The sequence below is a fragment of the Primulina tabacum genome, chromosome 10, assembly GCF_025594145.1.
Source record: "Primulina tabacum isolate GXHZ01 chromosome 10, ASM2559414v2, whole genome shotgun sequence".
NCBI classification, from domain to species: Eukaryota; Viridiplantae; Streptophyta; class Magnoliopsida; order Lamiales; family Gesneriaceae; genus Primulina; species Primulina tabacum.
The window spans coordinates 252,781-274,327 of NC_134559.1; the positions used below are offsets into that span (position 1 = coordinate 252,781).

The 21,547-nt window shown below is 38.2% G+C and overlaps 1 protein-coding gene and 1 pseudogene across 1 annotated transcript; one reads left to right on the forward strand and one right to left on the reverse strand.

The window, feature by feature from the left end:
* Window positions 1-11,303: 11,303 nt before the first annotated feature.
* LOC142505941 (uncharacterized) lies at window positions 11,304-12,029 on the forward strand. Its single transcript, XM_075619086.1, has one exon. It carries the CDS (start codon window positions 11,304-11,306, stop codon window positions 12,027-12,029), a length of 726 nt encoding a protein of 241 aa, XP_075475201.1.
* Window positions 12,030-16,389: 4,360 nt separating this feature from the next.
* The window catches only part of LOC142505942 (uncharacterized), a 147,436-nt pseudogene continuing 142,278 nt past the window's right edge, over window positions 16,390-21,547 (reverse strand).

Below are 21,547 nucleotides of genomic sequence, written 5' to 3' on the forward strand. Positions count from 1 at the left end.
TATGTTTTACGCCTGTGGCCACTGCACTAAGCTGAACTGATCGGTAACTGGCTACCGGGGAGGCTGAAACTGAACTGAGCTGGCCGGTCACTGGCGACCGGGTGGTACCATACTGAACTGATCGGTCACTGGCGACCGTATAAAATAACACTCCCACATAGTGAATGAACCACAAGCCATATCGCATAAATCTCAAAAATAATCATTTTCTATTTAATGCACGTAAAATAATTAACTGGCATAATGAAAATGTCCCGTAATTTTACCAACTGGATTGGATTGGATCGTTCCCAGGCTCGGTGCGACCTAACTGGGCTATGAAAAATATGCAATAGCTTAAACTTGACCAACTATGCAATTTACGTTCAAAAGATGCGACTATGATGCCTAATGACTTCGCATTTAATCATGACTCCGAGCCAACCTGAACCGACACTGAACCGACGTATAGTCATGATTAAAATACGCTGAAAAATCATAAAATAATGTTCCTAAAATGATAGGGTCGAAATCTAGGTGGAATGGAGGCCAAAACACGAAACGCTCTTTCGAGAGTCAACTTGGCACATTGCACCGTAAATTCTCGTACGACCTCAAAAATGATCCAAATGACGAACGGTCAAAAACATGACCTTCCCAACTCAATGAGGCACTGTCCAGTCCAAGGCCATGGGCTAAAAGCCAACCAAGAACTCAAACGAGCCTTCTAAACGACACAGCAACATGCTGTAATTTCCAGCAGCTGCGCAACTACAAGACTTGCGTTGGTTTCAAGACTATCGGCCATTAGGGGCGTGAACCACTGACCAGAGACTCTTACCAACATCCCAAGGAATGATTTGAACCATGGCTAAGGGCCCTAGGCCAGCCACAATCCGCATCATACCAAAACTCAACCGAAGGGTCCAACCGAGAGCAACGTGCATGCGTGTGTAGTGTTTATGCTATGATCGATGTCTCGTGTCATTCCAATGGCCATTTGATTGACCATGGCACGATCTAGACATCTAGGAGCATGATATGAACCGTGGCTAAGGGCCATAGGCCAACCAAGATCCATACCAAGCAACAAAAGAAACGAAACCATATGCTGAAAAATGGAAGGGGCCGAATGGGGAAAGGGGCTGTTCTTGTTGATTATTTAAAAACCGATGAGCCATGGACCAAGCCACCAAAAGGGCAACTTAGTCACGTCTTAGACATGCTAGGGAAGTGATCCAACCATGGCTATAGGCCCTTGGGGCAGCCAAGATCAGATCCTTCCTCCATGACAAGAAACTGAATTTTTCGAACAACATTTCTGCACCTATGGGGACTTGCTGTCATTCTGAATTTCCAGCAAGCATGGGGCTTGTTTGAATGGACCAACATGGTCCTAATGCATCCTACTACATGTATATAAGCCGCCTTGGGAGCCTGGAGTCGATCCAATACCTGAAACTCACAAAACAAAAGAAACCGTGAAGCTTGCCAAGGAAATCGAAAATTCTGCATGTGTGGTTTCAAAATGTTTTGACATGGATCTCGATTTTTACTTGAATAAACATGATCATGTACTGAAAAATAAATGATAATATGACTTGATTGAGGTTTGAAAGAAATCTAGACATGCCTGGTTTCGTTTCGAAAGAAAACGAACGAAACAACGACGACGCGGCACGGAGGAGGTGGAGCGCTTCTCTTTTCTACCTTACCTTGCTCTCGATTTTTCTCTCTTGTTTTTGGCTAGGTACCTCACGATTTTTCTACTGAAAATGAGTGTGAATTCACTCTGAATTTTCGAAAAGGAGAGGGGGGGGGGGGGGGGGAAATGGTTATGAGGGGTGAGGAGAAGGGTGCACAATATAAGGAAGAATCAAGACCAAGTCCACTCCCCTTTGAATTTTAAATTTTGAATTGATATCAAATGAGTTGGTGGATGCTTCTAGGAGGTAGTGGCCGAAATTTCTCTTGTTCTAGACTAGGATATGTCCATTTATTTAATTAAATTGTGCTCCCAAAAATCCTAGAATTATCCTACTAATTACATGCAAAGAATTGGTCAAAGTTGATGAGTTGGAAAATGAATCTTCTAGCACTAAGGGTGGCCGAAAAATGCATAATAAAATAAAGGGGAATGTTGATTATCTAGTCAACTAATAATCCTTGAAAGCCTTACTAATCCTTTAAATAATTTAGTGAGCTAACCCCTTAATTAAATAACTTAAATGAGTTCATTTCTTAATCACCTCAAATAATTAAATTAAATCCTCAAACCTCCCTTACTAACTTAAATGAACTTACTTGCTAGCTAAATTAACTTCTGGAAATATTTCTCGAATCTTAAATTCTATCTCAAAACTCCAACTCCGGTCCGGCCTCACTGAAAATACTGAAATGCTAAAAATCAATCTACTGAACTGAAATAATAAATAATTAACTTCAAATAAATGCATCATGCAATGAAGTCAATTAAATTTAAGAAAACCTAGAATTATGCATGGCTTATACGTCTACTGATTTACGGGTTCTACACTTTAGTACCTAGCCTTAGCATCCCCTTGCCAAGAACCATGGAAAACGTGAGTTACATGTAAAAGTTTATGCATATTTCATGTCAAAATCGTATGAAACCTACACAACATGATACATCTAAGATTTCTCATGCAAAAACATACAAACCAACATATATTGGTGTGAATGGTGTAAAAAATGAGATATAGGCGTTCCTTTGCGTATATACGCTCGAAACCGTTGAGATATTCGCATAGAACTTGCACCGGAGAGACGGGGAAGGAATTCTTTGCAAAACTTTGAGGAAATTCATAGGTTGCTGCTGGTGTTTTTCGAAAGTGGCTGCTGCTGAATGGGGAGGGGTGGCCGAAGTGTTTAGGGTAGGGATTAGTGTTTTTGATGGTAGGTTTAATATAATATTTTGTGTATAATAGGCCCTTAATTAAAAATAATGAGGTTAAGTAAAATTTTGGTCCCATTATACATTAAATAATCCCATTAAGCCCAGAAACACTCCCAAAAAATATCTTGTTTAGGTAATTTTTTTAAAATATTGTCCGAACAATCAAAAAGTCCCCCGACTTGCTAAAATTTTCGTACAGGTTAAAAATATGACCCGGCGAGAAAAAATACCCTACCAAGGCCCATTTTCGAAAAGCACCTTTAATTAAAACATATATTAAATAATTAAAAATAATTATTTAATAAAAATATTTTTCCTTAATTATCCCCGGTCTCCGTTCTTCATTCGAGCGACAAATACTTCTAGAAGCCCTAATGCATGAAATCTTAATAAACATTGGAATAAAACAACTACTCATGCAATTATCATGCATTTAACGTATTAAAATAATTAAACACATTTTTGAGTAAAACCCAAGATTGCATGCAGTCATGTTACGTAGTTCGAATTTTCTAGACCTTACATAAACCCTCAACTCAAGGAAGCTCATTGATGCTTGTCCTAAAGAATACAAAAATTCAGCCATGGGATGAGCTAAAAGATGAACGTAATCCATGAGTATGAAGTGACCATTGAGTGCACCAAAGTGACCTTTAGTTTTTGGATAAACTTTGACCATTTGGAATCCATTTGAACCATCATCCTTGGGGCATTTGGAAGGGCTTTGGATGGCTGATGGAAGAGAGGGGAAGAGTAATTTTTCACCTATTTTGGCTAAAGCAAGGGAAGAAAGAAGAGTTTGTGCGGTCATTTCGAGACGCAAAAAAACACGTGGAAGTGCTTCTAAAACAACTCCAAACTCTGCTAAAAAATTCAACAAAGTGCTACACAAGTTTTTGCCAAGGATTCACACGAATATCAATCAAGATCAACCGCAATTTCGAACCAAGCGTAAGTGGATTTATATGTTTTAAAGATTATGTATGTTTTAAAATTTGATCTCTATTGCTTGATGTGAATAAGTTTGGATTTCGAAAATCACTAAGTTGCTTCAAATTGTTTCGTTCCGTTTGTTTGTTCGTTTATGCTTTTCTGTTTCGTTCTATGTTGGTGTCATTCTGTTCGAAACAATCTGTTTCTGAATGATAAGTTATCTATTTGCATCTGATAATGGTGCATCGGGAAAGCTTGTGAGGGAAAAGACCCCAGAGGAAGCTTGTATATGGGAGAAGGCCCAGAGGGAGCCCATTTACAGGAAAAGTCTGGGGCCCAAGATCAAGGATTACCCATGATCATTATAATGTGTTTGTTTGATAAACTCTGATAAGTTCTGTTCTGAAATGTTCTGATATGAAGTTCTGATTTGTTCTTTCTGTTTTCTGTTCATTCAACTCTGATAAATTATGCTATGTAAAAAAAAGATGGTTTGAAAAGGATATGTATAAAATGTTTTTGGGTATTTGATCGGCCCCACTTGTTGAGTGTTTCCAAAAATTCTCACCCCCTTTACGTCTCTCTCTAGATGAGAATGAAGAAAAGGTAGAAGAAAGAGAACAGGAGCTATTCTGGGGCTAGTAAATAATCAAAAGAAGAAAGTTAAAGCGCTGAACGTTTAAGCCTATCCGTTCTCCTTTGTCTTTTTTTCGTAATTTTTTGTATTTCCGTTGTAAAGAACCGCTTCTGCAAAATTTGTATTTTTCCTTATTTGTAAAGACAATGGAATTTTATGAAATAGACTGGTATTTGGCTATTTGCTACGAGACCTATTGTTACTTAATTAACAATGCCGGATGTCACCAACGTCTCGGTCTCGGGGCGTAATATTTAAGTGGTATCAGAGCCTCCAGGTTTTTAATCAAGCTGGGAATTTGATAGGCAAAAGCCCATGCCTTCCTATCGAAATCATTATGATATATCAAACTCATCTCCTTTTGTTCAAGCAATCGCCATAAATGGATGGCTTATACTTTCGCATATGTAGTGCCTGAGATTTCTATATTGTTAATTCGAGATGATTAATTTATGAATTGATGTGATTATGAAAGGGCCACCCTAGACACGAATTGAGATTGCATGTGAGATTGTATGTGCGAGGACCCAAGGTCTCGCGCATATGCACGGCACCGATGCGCGCATATGCGCGAGACAGGCAGAGAACCTCGCGCATATGCGCGGCACCGATGCGCGCATATGCGCGGGTATGGCAGAGGACCTCGCACATATGCGCGGAGACGGTGCGCGCATATGCGTGAGCTGCCGAGACTACACGCGTCGAGACAGAATGTCTCGCGCATATGCGCCGAGGAGGGTCGCGCATATGAGCGAGACGTGCAGTTGGAAGATGAAGCCACGTTTCTCCACCATGCATGATTTATATATATATATAGCACATTGCAATTGTTCTTCAGAATTTTTCATCAGCAAGAACGAATTTAGATATTTACGCCTTTTATTTTAGGAATTTGATGTTTGCGCAAAATCCGTCCGTCAGAATTTAGATCCGAACATATTTCCGTGATCCTCTCGTTACAGGCTTCTACAAGACGTAAGTTTTCTCATGTTTTGATATGATTTGAAAATATGCTATTGAAGGAATCGGATATGATTGATATATGGTGTTCTTGAGATATTAGACATCGTATAATCGAAACCGATTTGAAGAACAGATACCGTATGAAATTGTTATGATTTTCAGAATGGATTTGATTGAGATTATACAGATTTGATATCATATTATGTTTGTCGATCGATTATGAGTTGTGGGAATTGATATCTGTTGATTTGTATTGCTGGGTATATTGAGATTGTGCAGTTATGCCGTTGAAACAGAATTTGATTGAGTTCTGATTATATCCAGTATTGATTGAGTTGCATATTGATATTGTACTCCTCGATATTGTCATTGCCAGATTGAGTAATTGACATATTCGAATTCAAGATTTTGGCAGAGCCAGAGTTTACAGAATAACTCAAGCCGCTTTTCGCATGCGTCAACTTACCATCGACAACCAAACTTGTGAGAGTGCTACCCTAAAGGCTCAACTAGCTAGGGAGAAACAAGATAAACAATAGCTCATGGAAGCCAAAACCCTACTCCAGACTTATGTGCAATGCCTCACCCATCACCTTTATCGAGCAGAGAGCCAGCTCGCCCTTAACCCTCACATTTCATCTCATGCAATATGACTAGTTGCCCTTAACCGCGAGTTTATGGAAAGGATCGAGGCTGAGAAATGACTTGCTAACCACGTTCTTCATCAGCATGAAGATCTTGCTAGTAAGCAAGAGCATTACATTGCAAAACTTCATGGCACGATGGATCTGCTACAACAACTGAACAATTATCTACATTTCGTCGTGGAAAACATAGAAGAGGAGGAAGAAGCACCCATGGATATAGTGGATGAAAACAGTGACGATGTGATAGACTAGGCTAGACTAGTATTCCGATTGTAATAAAAATATGTTATGAAAAGAAATAAAGTGTAATATTTTCTTTTAAAAAAACTGTCATTATCGTAAAAAAATTTTTTATTAAAAAATTGAATCCATTACGCAAAACTTTAAATTAAAATTTTCCGCCCTTTTCAGGTATAGGACATGGATGCCCAAGCAATTATCTCTGCACTTCAAGAACAACTCAGGGCCAAGGATACGGAATGTGAGGCATTGAAAGTAAGGAATGCCCAACTAGAGAGAGATAACTACCAGTAGACGGAAACAATGTATGCATGATAGAAGACCTTCATCAGGTCAGAGAAGAAGATAAAATATTATGTGATGACGTTAGACACTATGCTGCTCATCACCTAGAAGCTGAACGTCAACTCAACGTCACAAAAGGAAAGTTGGAAGCAATCCAAAGAAGGTTTTTTGCAGCTAAGAATCGAGAAGACATGCTTAACAAGGCTATTTACCTGACTCCAATTAAAGAAAGAATACCATAAACTCAATGAGGCAGTAAATCAATCGACAATACAAGAGGTTCAAGACCAAGTGAATAACCTCGACGACGACAACACACTCTTACAGAACTACATTGAACAATTACATAACGATATGATCAATATAGTAGATCTTAAGGAAGAGATGGAAATAAACCCCAAAGAGAATCTTGAGGAAGAGGAAGTTGTTGGAGATATGGGCGACGGAGAAGTCTTAGATAAATAAAATAGACCCCTAGAATAAGAAGCTATTTTATAAAAGTTGATTAGACCATTCTCTATTAATATGTAACAACTCTATGTCTTTTGAATTATCAATGAAAGAAATATTTTGCTCTAATTTTTTTCCAAATTATCAAAGTCTTACATTTGCAAATAAACAATTTGGAAAACTTTATGCTTGTAGAAAATGGCAGGGACCACCAAGGAATAATCGTAACCCACATAGAGCCGATTAGAATGAAGAAGATAATCTACCTCCACCACCACCAAGAGTAAACCTCAGCCAAGGAGACTTGGTGGCTATTGCAACCATTGTGGCTGCAACATTACAAGGGTTTGTAAACCCATATGCCTACGTCAACCAACCCCTACCAGAGCCCCAACCACGAGACATCAAGTACAACTATGAGTTTCTTCGTAGAAACCGAGTTCCAACCTATGATGGGAACCTTGACCCGGAAGTTGGCCACAATTGGCTCAAAAGTGTAGAAAGCCAATTCATCTGCAAGAAGTTCTCGAAAAACTCAAGGTAGACGTGGAGATACCATTTTCTTGAGGATAGAGCACTCAAATGGTGGGAGACCATTTCGCCAGCTATAGGTGAGGATGGGCCAACTACATGGCAAACATTCAAAAGGGAATTCATGAAGCAATATTATCCGACGAAATTCCGTTTGCAAAAGCTAATTAAATTTGAAAGCTTTAAGCAAACTTCAGACATGACGGTGATTGAATACACTTTGAAGTTCAATGACCTCGGGATGTCTATTCCAACCATAATGGAAGACGAGACCTTATGAAACGACCTTGATTTTTTTTTACAAAACATAAATCATAAGCTCGAAAATACTAATTATAATCAACAATCATAATAATTTATCATATGAAATCTCATGTGCATAAAATAAAATCCTAAATCATCAATTAACCAAAATTCCTAAATCGACATTCAAAAAGATCAACCAACAACAAAATAAAGAATAAAAATATCTCTAATAAATTCATTAACATAAATATTTTAAATCATAAATCAATCTAGCTAATGCGGAAACATGAATGGCTTCGGGTGTGTACTGTTACACTCAATCCACTCAATCGTTAGCACCTCTCCTAAACCATCAAATCCTGCATCATACAAACCTAGTGAGTCTAAAGACTCAACACATTCTAAACATGGATAACAAATAATACATATACAATCACATGCATTAAAATCATACTTTTATTTAAAGCTTTTGTACATAAATAAACCATTTAAAATCATTTATCATAATTAAATCATAAATAGTAAAATCATTTTAAAATAACTTTGAGCATAAATAAATCAATTAAAAATTATTTAAAATTAAGCTTTGAGCATAAATAAATCATTTTAAAAATAGCTTTAATCATCATCATGAATCATATATCATAAAATCGTTTAATCACAAGATTTCAAACATATATCATTTTGGGTGAAGTTTTGATCCTTGAAAGTGACTAGCTTTTATCCTCGTTCGACTGATCAGTCTTCAGCTCCACATGGCCCATGGGGGTGTGTACTAGGCTCCACCGTGGAAATACAATCGTCGGGGCCCCTCTAGGTCTTTGTCCCATACACGGGGTCCCTGTGGGGCCTTGGCCCGTAAACGGGGTCCCTTTAGGTCCTTTGCTCGTATATGGGGTCCCTCTGGGGCCTTGGCCCTCACGATATCCCAATAAATCATATATCATAAATCATATCTTTTGTCATAATTAATTCACATCCATCAAAATATTTTTCCTTTCCTTTAAAAATCATGAAATAACACAGCTTTCCACAAATAGAATTTTAAACAGTACAATTTAAACAGCTTTACCATAAATCATAAAATAACATATTATCATCAAAATCATCATTTTAAATCATATAATATAATTTTACAAGCATTATGATTCTTCGGGACACGGCCAAGAATTTCATATTTTCCTAAATGTAAAATTACCGTTTAGCCCCTAGACGTAAAAAATCTCGAATTTATCTTTTTCTCACTTTTAATGACATGGGCCTATTCTAAATAATTATTTAAGATTAAATATAATTTTTCATAATTTTATAAAGCTTAAAACTAGACTTTTCAATTATTTCTTTAATTAACGTTTCGTTTGTCGATTAAATCTCGGATAAATCCAAAACTCATTATTTTGATCCCAAATTTTAAACATAATATTTTTATTATATATTCTACCCTTACAAATAATGAGCCATCCCCGTGGACCCATGGTTCGAAATTTGTTCCTTAAATTTTTGTTTTTGACACATAATCGAACACACCGAGCCATCTTCCAATTTACGCGAGCCATGATCAAGCCACCTCAAGCCAAACCTGAGTCAACCCACCTAGGTACCCTCCTGACCAAGCCCAGCCCAAATAACCTAGTCCTAGCTCGCTCAAACCCTGCTGGAACCGAAGCCAAAATCTATGCGTGACTCTCTTCCCTAGCCCAAGACTCCTAGCTATCAAGGACTCTTCCATCCCTCTAACCACTGACCCTCGTGACCCTAAAAATCCTTGGACCACGCCCAGATCCAACCCAGAATAGCCCAGGCCCTTGAACCCAAACACGAAGCACCTGAATTCAGAAGACACAAGCTGTGCGTCTTGGAGATTCCCTCGCGTTCTCTCGTTTGGCTCGACCCACAGCACACGCAACAACTCCAGCCCCTAGCACGACACCTGCCCATCACTCTAGGACCCTAATGGACCTACCTAGCTCACCCAATCCCCAATAGCGTGCCCCCTAGCCACTGCTACACACACACGAGCGTGGGGGAGAGTCCCTCTTCACATGGACTCTTCCCCAGCCCCAAGATCGAACCCTAGCCGCCCTAGTACCCTAACTAGCCTTTGTACCTGACCCTGGTCAAGCCTCCAACCAGCCTTGGCCAGCCTCGTGACCCCATGCAAAGAAAACGAGCCACGTGCATCTAGCACCCATCACACAAAACTCAAGGCCCTATTGTGATTCTTTTCCCACGGTTCCAACTTAGTTTTCTCAATTATTTGTCATGTTTTGGCTATAAATCATTCATATATTATTATGTTTTGTTAGCTTAACCCTTGGATTCATAACGTTTTTCAAATAAACGTAAAATCTTCGCGTTTTTGAAAATATACACTCTACCATAAAAATAATCCAACCATCATATTTTTCATGCATCAAAAATTAAATCAAGCATATTATTATTTGTATGATGTTTAGAATTGTTTAGAAAACGTGCCTTTGCTTTTATAACGCTCGAATATACGATCTTCGGCGAGGTTGCGACGTTGGACGACCGGACGACGTAGAACACATGCCTTTTCATTCTTTAATATTTTTGAAATTATGAATTGTGTGTGTGGTGAGTTTAAGGCTGCTGGTGGTATGGAATTGTGAGGTTTAATAGACCTAGGACTTTATTTATAATTTAATTAACAAGTTAAATGGGTTTTGGTTTTGGCTTGCGAACTTAATAGTAATTGGGCCGACTTAAATTAATTAAACTACGCCCAATAACACATAATTAATTAAATAATTAAAGTTTATAAAATAAGTTTTCATAAAATAATTTTTTGATCTTTTAAAACTCCTAGTTTGCCTAAAATCGGCTTCCCGGGAAAAATCGAGCTCGATTCGTAAAATAATTCAAACTCCAAGATTTTTAGGAAAGTTAAATCATTTTTTTAATCATATTAGGAAGCCTTGTCATTATTTAAATAAAAATACTTATTCTTGTCTTGGTCGTCTCCGGTATCCTTTTCCCTACCTATTATCGAATATTCGGTAAAAATCCTTAATTTCATGTAATCATGTCATATTATCATTTAATCATGCAAATCATACATTTAATCATATAATAAATATCATGGTAGCATTTAAAAGCAATTAAACAAAACAATTAAGCAATTAAAATAATTTGCACATGCGGTTTACGTAGGTTGATTTTTCGGACGTTACACCTTAAAGATGCACCACTTCAAGAAAAGACTGAACAGTCGAATACAGTCGGCCTTTGTTGTATTCAAACCCACAAATTTTGACGACTTAATGGGAGCTGCCATGAGCGCTGAGACTGACATCAAGCCCAGAGGAGAAGAAAGTAAGCACAAACGACCCTTTTCTGGTCAGTCATCCCATGGTTGACAGAACTTTAAAAGACCCAACCATGCAAGTGGACATCAAGAGGAGCCTTCACCAACCCAATCAATAGAGAAATTATGCCTTGTCCCAAATGCAACATGCGACAATTAGGAGAATTCTACAAGAAAACTGGTGCTTGTTTCAGGTGTGGAAAGTTAGGCCATCGGATTGCTGACTGTCCAGAGAATAGGGAGAAAGGAGTTAAACCAAACACAGAAAACCACAAGCCAAGGAAGAACAAACCCAATGATTGGGTCTTCTCCATAACGCAAGAGGAAGCAGACAACACAAATGACGTGGTAGCAGGTACCATTCTGATCAATAAAATTCCTGCTTATGTGTTGTTTTATTGTGGTGCTACCCATTCGTTTGTATCTAAAAGGTTCGCTAAGAAACTAAAACTAGAAGACGAAACTATTAGTGAACCATTAAGAGTAGCAACGCCTGCTAGCAAAACGATTGAAACCCATAAAGTACATCGAAACTGCAAAATTTTCATCAGTGGCCGAACCTTCAAGGCAGAACAGATTCAACTAAATATGGTTGAGTTCGACGCAATCCTAGGAATTGATTGGTTGGCTAAGAATCATGCCTTAGTGGATTGCCAGAAGAAGAGCATCAAACTACAGACCCCAAACCACGAGGAGATCATATATCATGGCAAATATGAAGAACAAAAATCTCTTTTATACGCATCACAAACTTGGAAGACAATGAAAGACGGTGAAGAAATTGCAATGATCAGCGAGGTAAATGATGAAGTTACTCTAAAGATAGAGGATATTCTGGTTATTCAAGAGTTTCCGGACATCTTCCATGAATAATTTCCTGTCACGATTACTGACCGTGAAGTAGAGTTTAAGATCAACTTGATTCCTGGGGCTGCACCGATCTCAAAGGCATCATACCAAATGGCCTCAAAAGAGTTAAAAGAGCTAAAGGATCAACTCCAAGAGTTGTTGGATAAAAAACAGATTTGACCCAGTGTATCTCCACTAGGAGCCCCTGTATTATTTGTGAAAAAGAAAGACGAGAGCATGAGGTTATTATCGACCATAGAGAGTTGAACAAGATCAGAATTAAGAATAGATACCCTCTCCCAAGGATAGATGATCTTTTCGATCAATTGAAAAGAGCCAAGGTCTTTTCAAAACTCAATCTAAGGTCAGGATACCATCAACTGAAGGTCAAAGCAGGATGTATTCCCAAAACAGCCTTCAAGACAAGATACGATCATTACGAGTTTAAAATAATGCCGTTTTGGCTGACCAACGCTCCAGCAGCATTCATGGACTTCATTAATAGAGTCTTCAAACCAAAACTCGATAGGTTTGTGGTCGTACTAATAGACGACATCCTTGTGTACTCAAAAAGTAAGGAAGACCATGAGGACATCTTCGCCACAATCTACAGACACTCAGAAAAAAAAACCGTATGCCAAATTTAAGAAATGTGAATTTTGGCTAACAAGTGTCGCCTTTTTGGGTCACATTATCTCTGACCTAGGTGTTTCAGTGGACCCAAGAAAGTAGAAGAAATTGTGGACCAGCCTCGACCAAAGACAGTATCTGAGATACGAAGCTTTTTGGGTTTACCTGTTCATTATAGGAAATTCGTCGAAGGATTTCTTCAATAGCCATACCTCTCACTAAACTCACTCAAAAAAACTTTAGATTCATTTGGAACAAAGAATGCAAGAAAATTTTTTAGATTCCTAAAAGAAAACTTGCATCTACACCAGTGCTAGTACTTCCCGATGATGGCAAGAACTTTACAATATATAGTGATGCATCAAAGGAGGATTAGGGAGTGTGCTTATGCAGGAAGGTCATGTAATTGCCTACACATCAAGGCAATTAAAACATTATGAGCAAAATTACCCAACTAATGATCTTGAGTTGGCAGCAATAAAATTTGTAGTAAAAATATGGAGACATTACCTATGTGGTACTAAATGCTAGATATTCACCGATCACAAAAGCCTCAAAACGTATTCACTCAAAAAGAATTAAACATGAGGTAAAGGCGGTGGATTGAACTCTTGAAGGATGATGACATAACAATCTACTATCATTCGGGTAAAGCAAACAAGGTTGCAGATGCTTTAAGCCGAAAAGATATTGGAAGAGTAAACTTTTAAGCTCTTTTAGCTCAACCATGCCTTAAAAAACCATCAAACTGAAGAAAAATCACGATCCTTCCATAACAAAAATCAAGGAGAAACGCCAAATATGTCAAAAGGTACCGAGACTTTAAACAAGTAAAATATGTCAAAAGGTCAAAGCCAAACATCAACGAGAAGTAATGTCTGAAGCACACAAGTAAAAAATTTTCAGTGCACCTTGGAAGCACCAAAATGTACCGAGACTTTAAACAGAATTACTAGTGGAATGGAATTTAGAAAGATGTAGCTGACTTTGTCGCTAAACGCCAAATATGTCAAAAGGTCAAAGCCAAACATCAACGACCTAGAGGACTCCTAAAACGACTAGAAATCCCAACATGGAAGTGGGAGCACATTTCCATGGACTTTGTGGTAGGATTACAAAAGTCAAGACAAAACCATGATGGGATCTGGGTTATCATCGACCGACTGACCAAATTAGCACACTTTTTACTGGTGCAATGAGCTACAACCTGGATAAGCTAGCCACCTAGTATATGGACAACATAGTGAGACAGCACGGTATCCCGACAAGTATACTATCGTATAGGGACCTTAGATTTGTGTCTCGATTCTGAAAGAGCTTCCAAGAAGCTACGGGAACCAAAGTCACACTGAGCACGGCATATCACCCAAAACAGACGGCCAAATGGAAAGAACATTTCAAACATTGTAGGATATGTTAGGGCATGTGCTTTAGATTTCAAAAATTTGAGTGAGCATCTACCCCTATTAGAGTTTGCATACAATAACAACTATCACAATAGCATAGAGATGGCCTCTTATGAAGCACTCTATGGAGGAAAATGTAGGTCTTCATTGTATTGGGAAGAAATCGGGGAAAAAGACATCATCGGGCTTGAACTGATACAAATCACAGTCGTCAAGGTAGACATCATCAAGGAGAAACTCAAAGCAGCCTAGGAACGACAAAAAAGCTGGGCTGATTTGAAGAGAAGACCATTGGAGTTTAAATTCAAAGAGAAAGCTTATATCAAGGTTTCACTTATGAAGGGAGTTGTCCGCTTTAGCAAATTAGGAAATTAAACCCATGATACGTCGGACCGTTCGAAATTCTTGAAAGAGTCGTAACCCTAACTTATCGACTAGCCTTGCAGTCGGACTTGTCAAGAATCCACAACGTCTTCCACGTTTCGTGGCTAAGAAGATACATTCCCAACTCAAGTCATATTCTCGAGGTCTCACCCCTACTACTCGACGGCAACCTGAATGAAGAACTGAGATACGAAGAAGTCCCTATCAATATTGTGGACACCAAAGAACAAGTGCTATGACACCGGACCATTCCGTACGTAAAAGTACAATGGTCAAACAATACTGAGTGGGAATCAACATGGGAGCTAGAGGAGAAGATGCGCACCATGTATCCTTACCTTTTCGAAGAATAAGCAAACTTAAGTTTTGACGAATAAACTTCCAACAAGGAGGGTGGGATGTGAGGATCCGGATTTTTGAAACAAATCACGTAAGCAATAAAACTAAATGTTTAAGCTCAAAGTTTTTAATTAAAGAAAATTCAACAATATATGAAAATTTTCAGCTCAAAGAGAACCGATGCAATACAGAAGGAAACCCTTATCTCAAAAGCTAAAACCCTTAGCTCAAAGAAACTCATTCATTATTGGGAGAAAATCCCTACCTCATGAGCTTAAACCATCAGCTCAAAGAAGCTCATTGATGCTTGTCCTAAAGAATACAAAAAATCAACCATGGGATAAGCCAAAATATGGGACATAGTCTATGTGTAAGAAGTGACCATTGAGTGCACCAAAGTGACCTTTGGTTTTTGGATAAACTTTGACCATTTGGAAGCCATTTGGACCATCATCCTTGGGGTATTTGGAAGGGCTTTGTACGGCTGATGGAAGAGAGCGGAAGAGTCATTTTTCACGTATAAATACCATGTGTGTTGTAACAAACAACACCCTCAAATCACCTCTCGTTTCTCTCCAATATTTCGGCCAAGGCAAAGGAAGAGAGAAGAGTTTTGCGATCATTTTGAGACACAACAAAACACGTCGAAGTGCTACTAACACAACTCTAGACTCTGCTAAAAAATTAGACAAAGTGCAACCCATTTTTCGGCCAAGGCTTCACCTGAATAGCAATCAATATCAACCGAAATTTCGAACCAAGCGTAAGTGGGTTTATTTGTTTTAAAGATTATGTATGTTTAAAAATTCTATCATCTAATGCATGATGTGAATAAGTGTGGATTTTGAAAATCACCAAGTCGCTTCAAATCGTTTCGTTCCGTATGTTTGTTCGTTTATGCTTCTATATTTCGTTCTATGTTGGTGTCATTCTGTTGGCACCAATCTGTCTCCAAATGATAAGTTATATGTTTGAATCTGATAATGGTGCATTAGGAAATTCTGTGAGGGAAATTTCCTCAAAGGGATCATGTCTATGAGAGAAGGCCCCAGAGAGAGCCCAGATGCGTGAAAAAGCCCCAATGGGAGCCCATTTACAGGAAAAGGCTGTAGAAGGAGCCCAAGATCTAGGATAGCCCATGATCATAATAATGTGTTTCTCTGATAAGTTCTGTTCTGAAATGTTTTGATCTGAAATTTTGATTTATTCTGTCTATTTTGTGTTTTCAACTCCGATAAATTATGCTATGTAAAAAATATGGTTTTAAAAGGGTATGCATCAAATGTTTTCTGGTACATCTGCCCCACTTGATGAGTGTTTCTCAAAACGCTCTCCCCCCTTACGTCCCTATCCATATGAGAATGAAGAACAAGTGGAAGAAAGATAGTAGGATCAATTCTGGGGCCGGTACAGTATCAGAAGAAGAAAGTTAAAGCGCTGAACGTTCAAGCCTATCAGTTCTCCTTTGTCTTTTATTTGTACATTTTTGTATTTCCATTGTAAAAACTGCTTTTGCAATCTCTATATTTTTCCTTATTTGTAAAGACAATGGAATTTTATGAAATAGACTGGTATTTGGATATTTGATACGAGGCTTATTGTTACTTGATTAACAATATCGGTTGTCACCGACGCTTCGGTCTCGGGTCGTGACAGTAGGAGTCAATGCGCCCTTCATGGTCCAATAGTAACGCATTAACATCGGCAGGAGATAAATTTTTTGATCTGGAGGTAATATGAACAACGACTGATTCATACTCAACCCCTAATCCGTCAAGGATATAGATAACATGATATTCTTCAGAGATGGGATGACCACATGCCGCAAGCATATCAACATAGTTTTTCATTTTTCTCAGGTAGTCCTTCATGGTTTGGCCACCCTTCTTTAGCGTTTGCAGCTGAAGTTTGAATTGCATCACTCTAGCCTTCGATCTGGAGGCAAAAATGCGACTGACTCGCAACCAAAGTTGTGCAGAAGTAGTACAACCAATTATATGGCTCTGGACATTTTCCGCCATTGATGTTAACATAAAAAAGAAAAGTAATTGGTCTTGCCTGCTCCACATCACAAACATCAGGTTTAATGTGGGAGTCTATACTTTAGTGTCGAGCTTTCTGGGTGGGATGGGTGTGTGTCTTCATGAATCAAATACTCAAGACCCAGGCCTCTAATAACTGACAGAATTTGTATTTGCTAGAGAATAAAATTTTCATCTGTCAATTTGACTTCGTTAATTTGGTTAGCAGTGTTTATTAGTAGAGGGATCAGATTAGGATTGGGGATGGTGGAAACGCTGGATTCAGCATGAGAATTGGCTTCTGCCATTGATGCTCCGATACCAAGATAGAAATATAAATTGCCGAATTTAACAAGAGGAATTGGAGATAACTCATTTCATTACGGAACAGTAATTCCATGGATATATATACAAGGGTATATGCAACAATTTACAATTAACAAATAATGGAGTTAAAACTGTAAGGTCCAAAATACGATAACGTATCCAACTGCATGCAAATCTATGAAAAATTGAAAATGAGTAATTAGATGGTTTTAATTGCGTGAATTAAATATGGTGTTCATTTTTACATGTTTAAAATAGGGTTTTCTGTTAGAATACATAAAACTGTGTTTTAAAGGTTATTCGAGACGCGATTGAGGAACGAAGAACGAGAAACAAATGAGGTAAAATATTTTTTAAAATAATTATTTTTAATTGTTTAATGTGTGGTGTATTTTAAATAGATTTTCGAAAATGAGGTGTTTTTATACGCCGGTCGTATTTTAAATCGGTAATCCATTTTTGATAAAAATATGGAATTTTTGAGAATTAAGATAATATTTTCACAAACTTTCTTTAAAAATATATATTAAATATTATTTATTAAACTTAATGGGCCTAATATACTAGGTTAATGGGCCTAAGTTTGTATCCAGTGTTTTAATTATAAGAAAAGCCAAAAACCCTCCCCAAAACCCATTAAAACACGCGCACACAACATCTATTAACACAAGGACTCTCTCATGGGCCAAGCATCACACACACACGAAATTTTGAAGGAGACTCACGTTTTTTGAAAAGAAATTCAGCCAGGGTCTCTCTTCGTCCGTCCCTCGTATCGCAAGTTGATTTTCGAGCGTGAAATACGCAAAGGCACGCCTTAATCTTCCTTCACTCATCTTTCACACCATAATATATGTTTTGATACATGACTGCATGAAAAACATTGAACACTTCACTTATTTTCGTTTTTATGGCATAAACATGATAAAACTATAGTTTTCATCTATTAAAACTCTTGTTTATGATGCACAAAAAGGCTACCATGGTAGGGTTACTAGAAGGGATGTTTTTCCACATGTTTAAGGGTCCTTAGGTGTATGTTTAAAGGCTGGACAAGTTAGCATACCTTGATGAACGAAAATTGGGTTTTAAGGGCTAGTGTTTTTCGGTTTTGGCTTCCTAGGAGGGCACGACTCTTAGCTTCTGCAGGGACATGTTCAAGGGTCCTAATATAGGCTATGCAAAGTCCTAGGATGGTTTCATGAAGGCTGGTTCAAGGGATGGTTGCCGAGGCAAGAGGCTTGCACTCATATGCATGTAGTGAATGGGTTTGGGGGGCTGCGGTTAGGGGATGGTCACCACGGTTAGGGTCTAGGAGCGAAGGGAACCATGGTTTATGGGACTAGGGTTTTCGAATCATGCACAAAAAGTTCAGTAGGTGTCCTAGGCTGGTTCAAGGGTTTCATTGGCTTGATGTGGGTTGTATAAGGCATGGTTAGGTTTTACTAAGCTATGATTCAAGTTTGGTTAAGTTTCTAGTTCATTCGGGTGAAAATCGGGATGTACGTCTAAGTTCTAAATAAGGATTGGGAAATTAGTCTAGGAGCTTAAGTTTACGTCTAAGAAATATTTATGGGTGTGTTTTAGGGTGTTATGTTAAGATTTATGGATTTGGGTTGTCGTTTTAAGGTATAAGGATAAATTCAGAAAGTTAGGGTTTCTGGGGCGAAACGGTCATTTTACACCTAAAAAATGTTAGACGTCCTGACAGTGCCCTGAATGCTATAATAAATGTTAAAACGTTTATTTCAAATGTTTATGGAATTTTATTATGAAACGTTAATATTAAAAGACATGTTACATGCTTGGTTTAAAAGAAAAATGATTTATATGTGCATGAATTTTTATAAGTGATGGAAATATGAAATGTTGAAGGAGGTGAATTGATTGTGACTAATAAGATGATACGATGATATGTAAGACCAAGGCTCAGTTGACGGATGAGAGTGTCGCTGATGTCCCCGCCGCCCAGTACCGTGGTAATACATAGATGGATACATCAACCTAGAACTAATACGAAAGTCACAATTGAGGATCTGAATTCAATAAAAAGAGAAACGTATACGTATATGATGAAAGAAAAATGTTTAAGTTTATGCATATTAAAGAAAAGCTATTTTTTTAAAAGTATTTTAACTGTTGCATTTGGATGTATACGTATTACTTGCTATCATGGTTAAGGTTTGCTGAGTCAATAGACTCATTAGGTGTGATCGATGTAGGTGAGTTTGATATTGATGGAGGACTTGATGGTTGATGTAACGTACCGTACTTTTACTATTCAAAATTTGCGGAAAATTAAAAATTTTCTTAAATAATTCGTGAACCTTCAAAATTTGATAAAACAACTGTTCATCCTCAAAAATTGTTGCAACAGAAAAATCTCAAAATGATGTCTACCAAAAGTATTTGCTCGAACCTCATACAGTAACGTAGAATCAGAGTATTTAAACATTTTCATAAAAGCTTAAACTTGGGCGGTCCTCGGGTTTAGCCTCCTGCTCAGTCCAAGCCTGCTCCTTGGTCCCCACCCCTTGTCTCCTCGAAAATATCCTCACCTGCATCGATCAAGTCTAGTGAGTCTAAAGACTCAACAAGTATAAACTGGGAGTAACAAGTACTGCATAATAAAATCACATGCGACTTTAAAATAGATCATACATACTGGAACTTTAACGTGTGATTAAAAGCTTGAACTTACATACATACTTAGACGTGCCATAACTTGAAACTTTTCTTAAACATGCTTGCATACTTGAACATACATAAACTTCATCATTTTGCGTAGAGGCATGTTTCAAAGCAAGTGACCCATACATAAATAAGCCTGATCCGACTAAACCACAATACTGGGCTGACAGGGACGAATCCACTGCCACATACATGAGATCCCCGTTCATGCTTTAACGGGTGGATTGGTCCCCGTTCATGCTTTAACGCTTTCTAATCCCGATCTAAACCCGTTCATGCTTTAACGGGGTGTGGAGAGGTCCTCAGCCACGTTCACCGACTTCCAAACTCATTCATAATTTGGTCACAAGACATTTAGCATACCTCAAAAACATGAAAATATTTTACTTTGCACGTAGAACATACTTACTTGGCGTTGAGGGATTCGTTGGATCTCGCTTTGGGGCCGCTGCTGCAACATACTAACATGAGTTTAAATACTTAAATTGCATGTCTTAGACGTAGGTAATCAAGCTCACCATCGAAATAATTAAATAGCTTATGACATTCTAGATCACTCGGGACTTGACCTCTTTTAATCATCGTACTAACCAATATCATGCACCCCAACACAAACCAGAAATGAAGTCTACAAATTTTTCCCAAAACTTGAAATACACGGACCCTGTGCCCGGGTCCGTGTATAGGTCCGTGTAGGTTCGGAAAAGAAATGCTCGAAAAGAAGTAATGACACGGGCCCCGTGCTAGGGTCCGTGTAGACTAGGTTTACTGAAACTAAGAAGGAAACAAGGGCACGGACCCCGTGTAAGGGTCCGTGTGGGTGTCCGGGTACCTGCGCTATTTGGAAACCCACGGAAATTTAATACATGTGATGCCTAACCTTGTAAACTCGATTGCACGGCTATGAACCAACACCCCGAGACCCATCTTAGGATGCTATAACATCGACTTAATCCTATGTAATTGCCCCAAAACGACCACGCATCGCAAGTACACTATAAACCCGTAAACACGATCTTTGACAACAAAATGGTTTTCACGACTACTCATTCACCCAATTGCCTAACGACATGAAACGAAACATCAATAACCATCCCAACATCATTAACAATGTACCTATATGCAGCAACAATCACCCGTCGATCCCCAACGAAGCCTGCAACAATAAAACTTCAAAAACGCATCAATATCATGATTTTCTGAAAATGCAGTTTGAGCAGTCCCACGAAATTAATCATAACTCACTCAATTGTTATCTAAACAATTCAAATTTACTGTCAATTCAAAGCTATCGAAAAGTTATACAATTTTCATGTCGAAGGTTTTCTCAAAATCATGACCGAAAAATCGCAGTTTTTGAAAAGACAGTAAAAACGTGATTTGTGATCCAAAAACCGTTTCAAAATCGATCCAAACATCATTGCTCAAACTTCTACACATCACACATGTATTTTTACGCTTAAATAACAACGCAACACATAATATGACATGATCGACGCAGAAAGAAAAGAATATATGTACCTTTTGATAATTAAAAATACCAAGACGACGATACCGATGTGGGAAAGATGCGAGAGACGATCCGGAACGAACGTGGCGCGATTTTATTGAAATAAACTCACGAAAATTTGCTAGAATGCTGGAGGGGATGGGCGGCTGCTCTCTAGCAAGGAACCCTAGGTTTTTCTCTCCTCTCAAAATAATAAAACTTTGAAAGACATATGTGTGTGTGTGTGTTTCGTGT

Coding starts and splice junctions, on each gene's coding strand:
- LOC142505941 (XM_075619086.1), top strand. CDS start 11,304: ATGCGACAATTAGGAGAATTCTACAAGAAAACTGGTGCTTGTTTCAGG.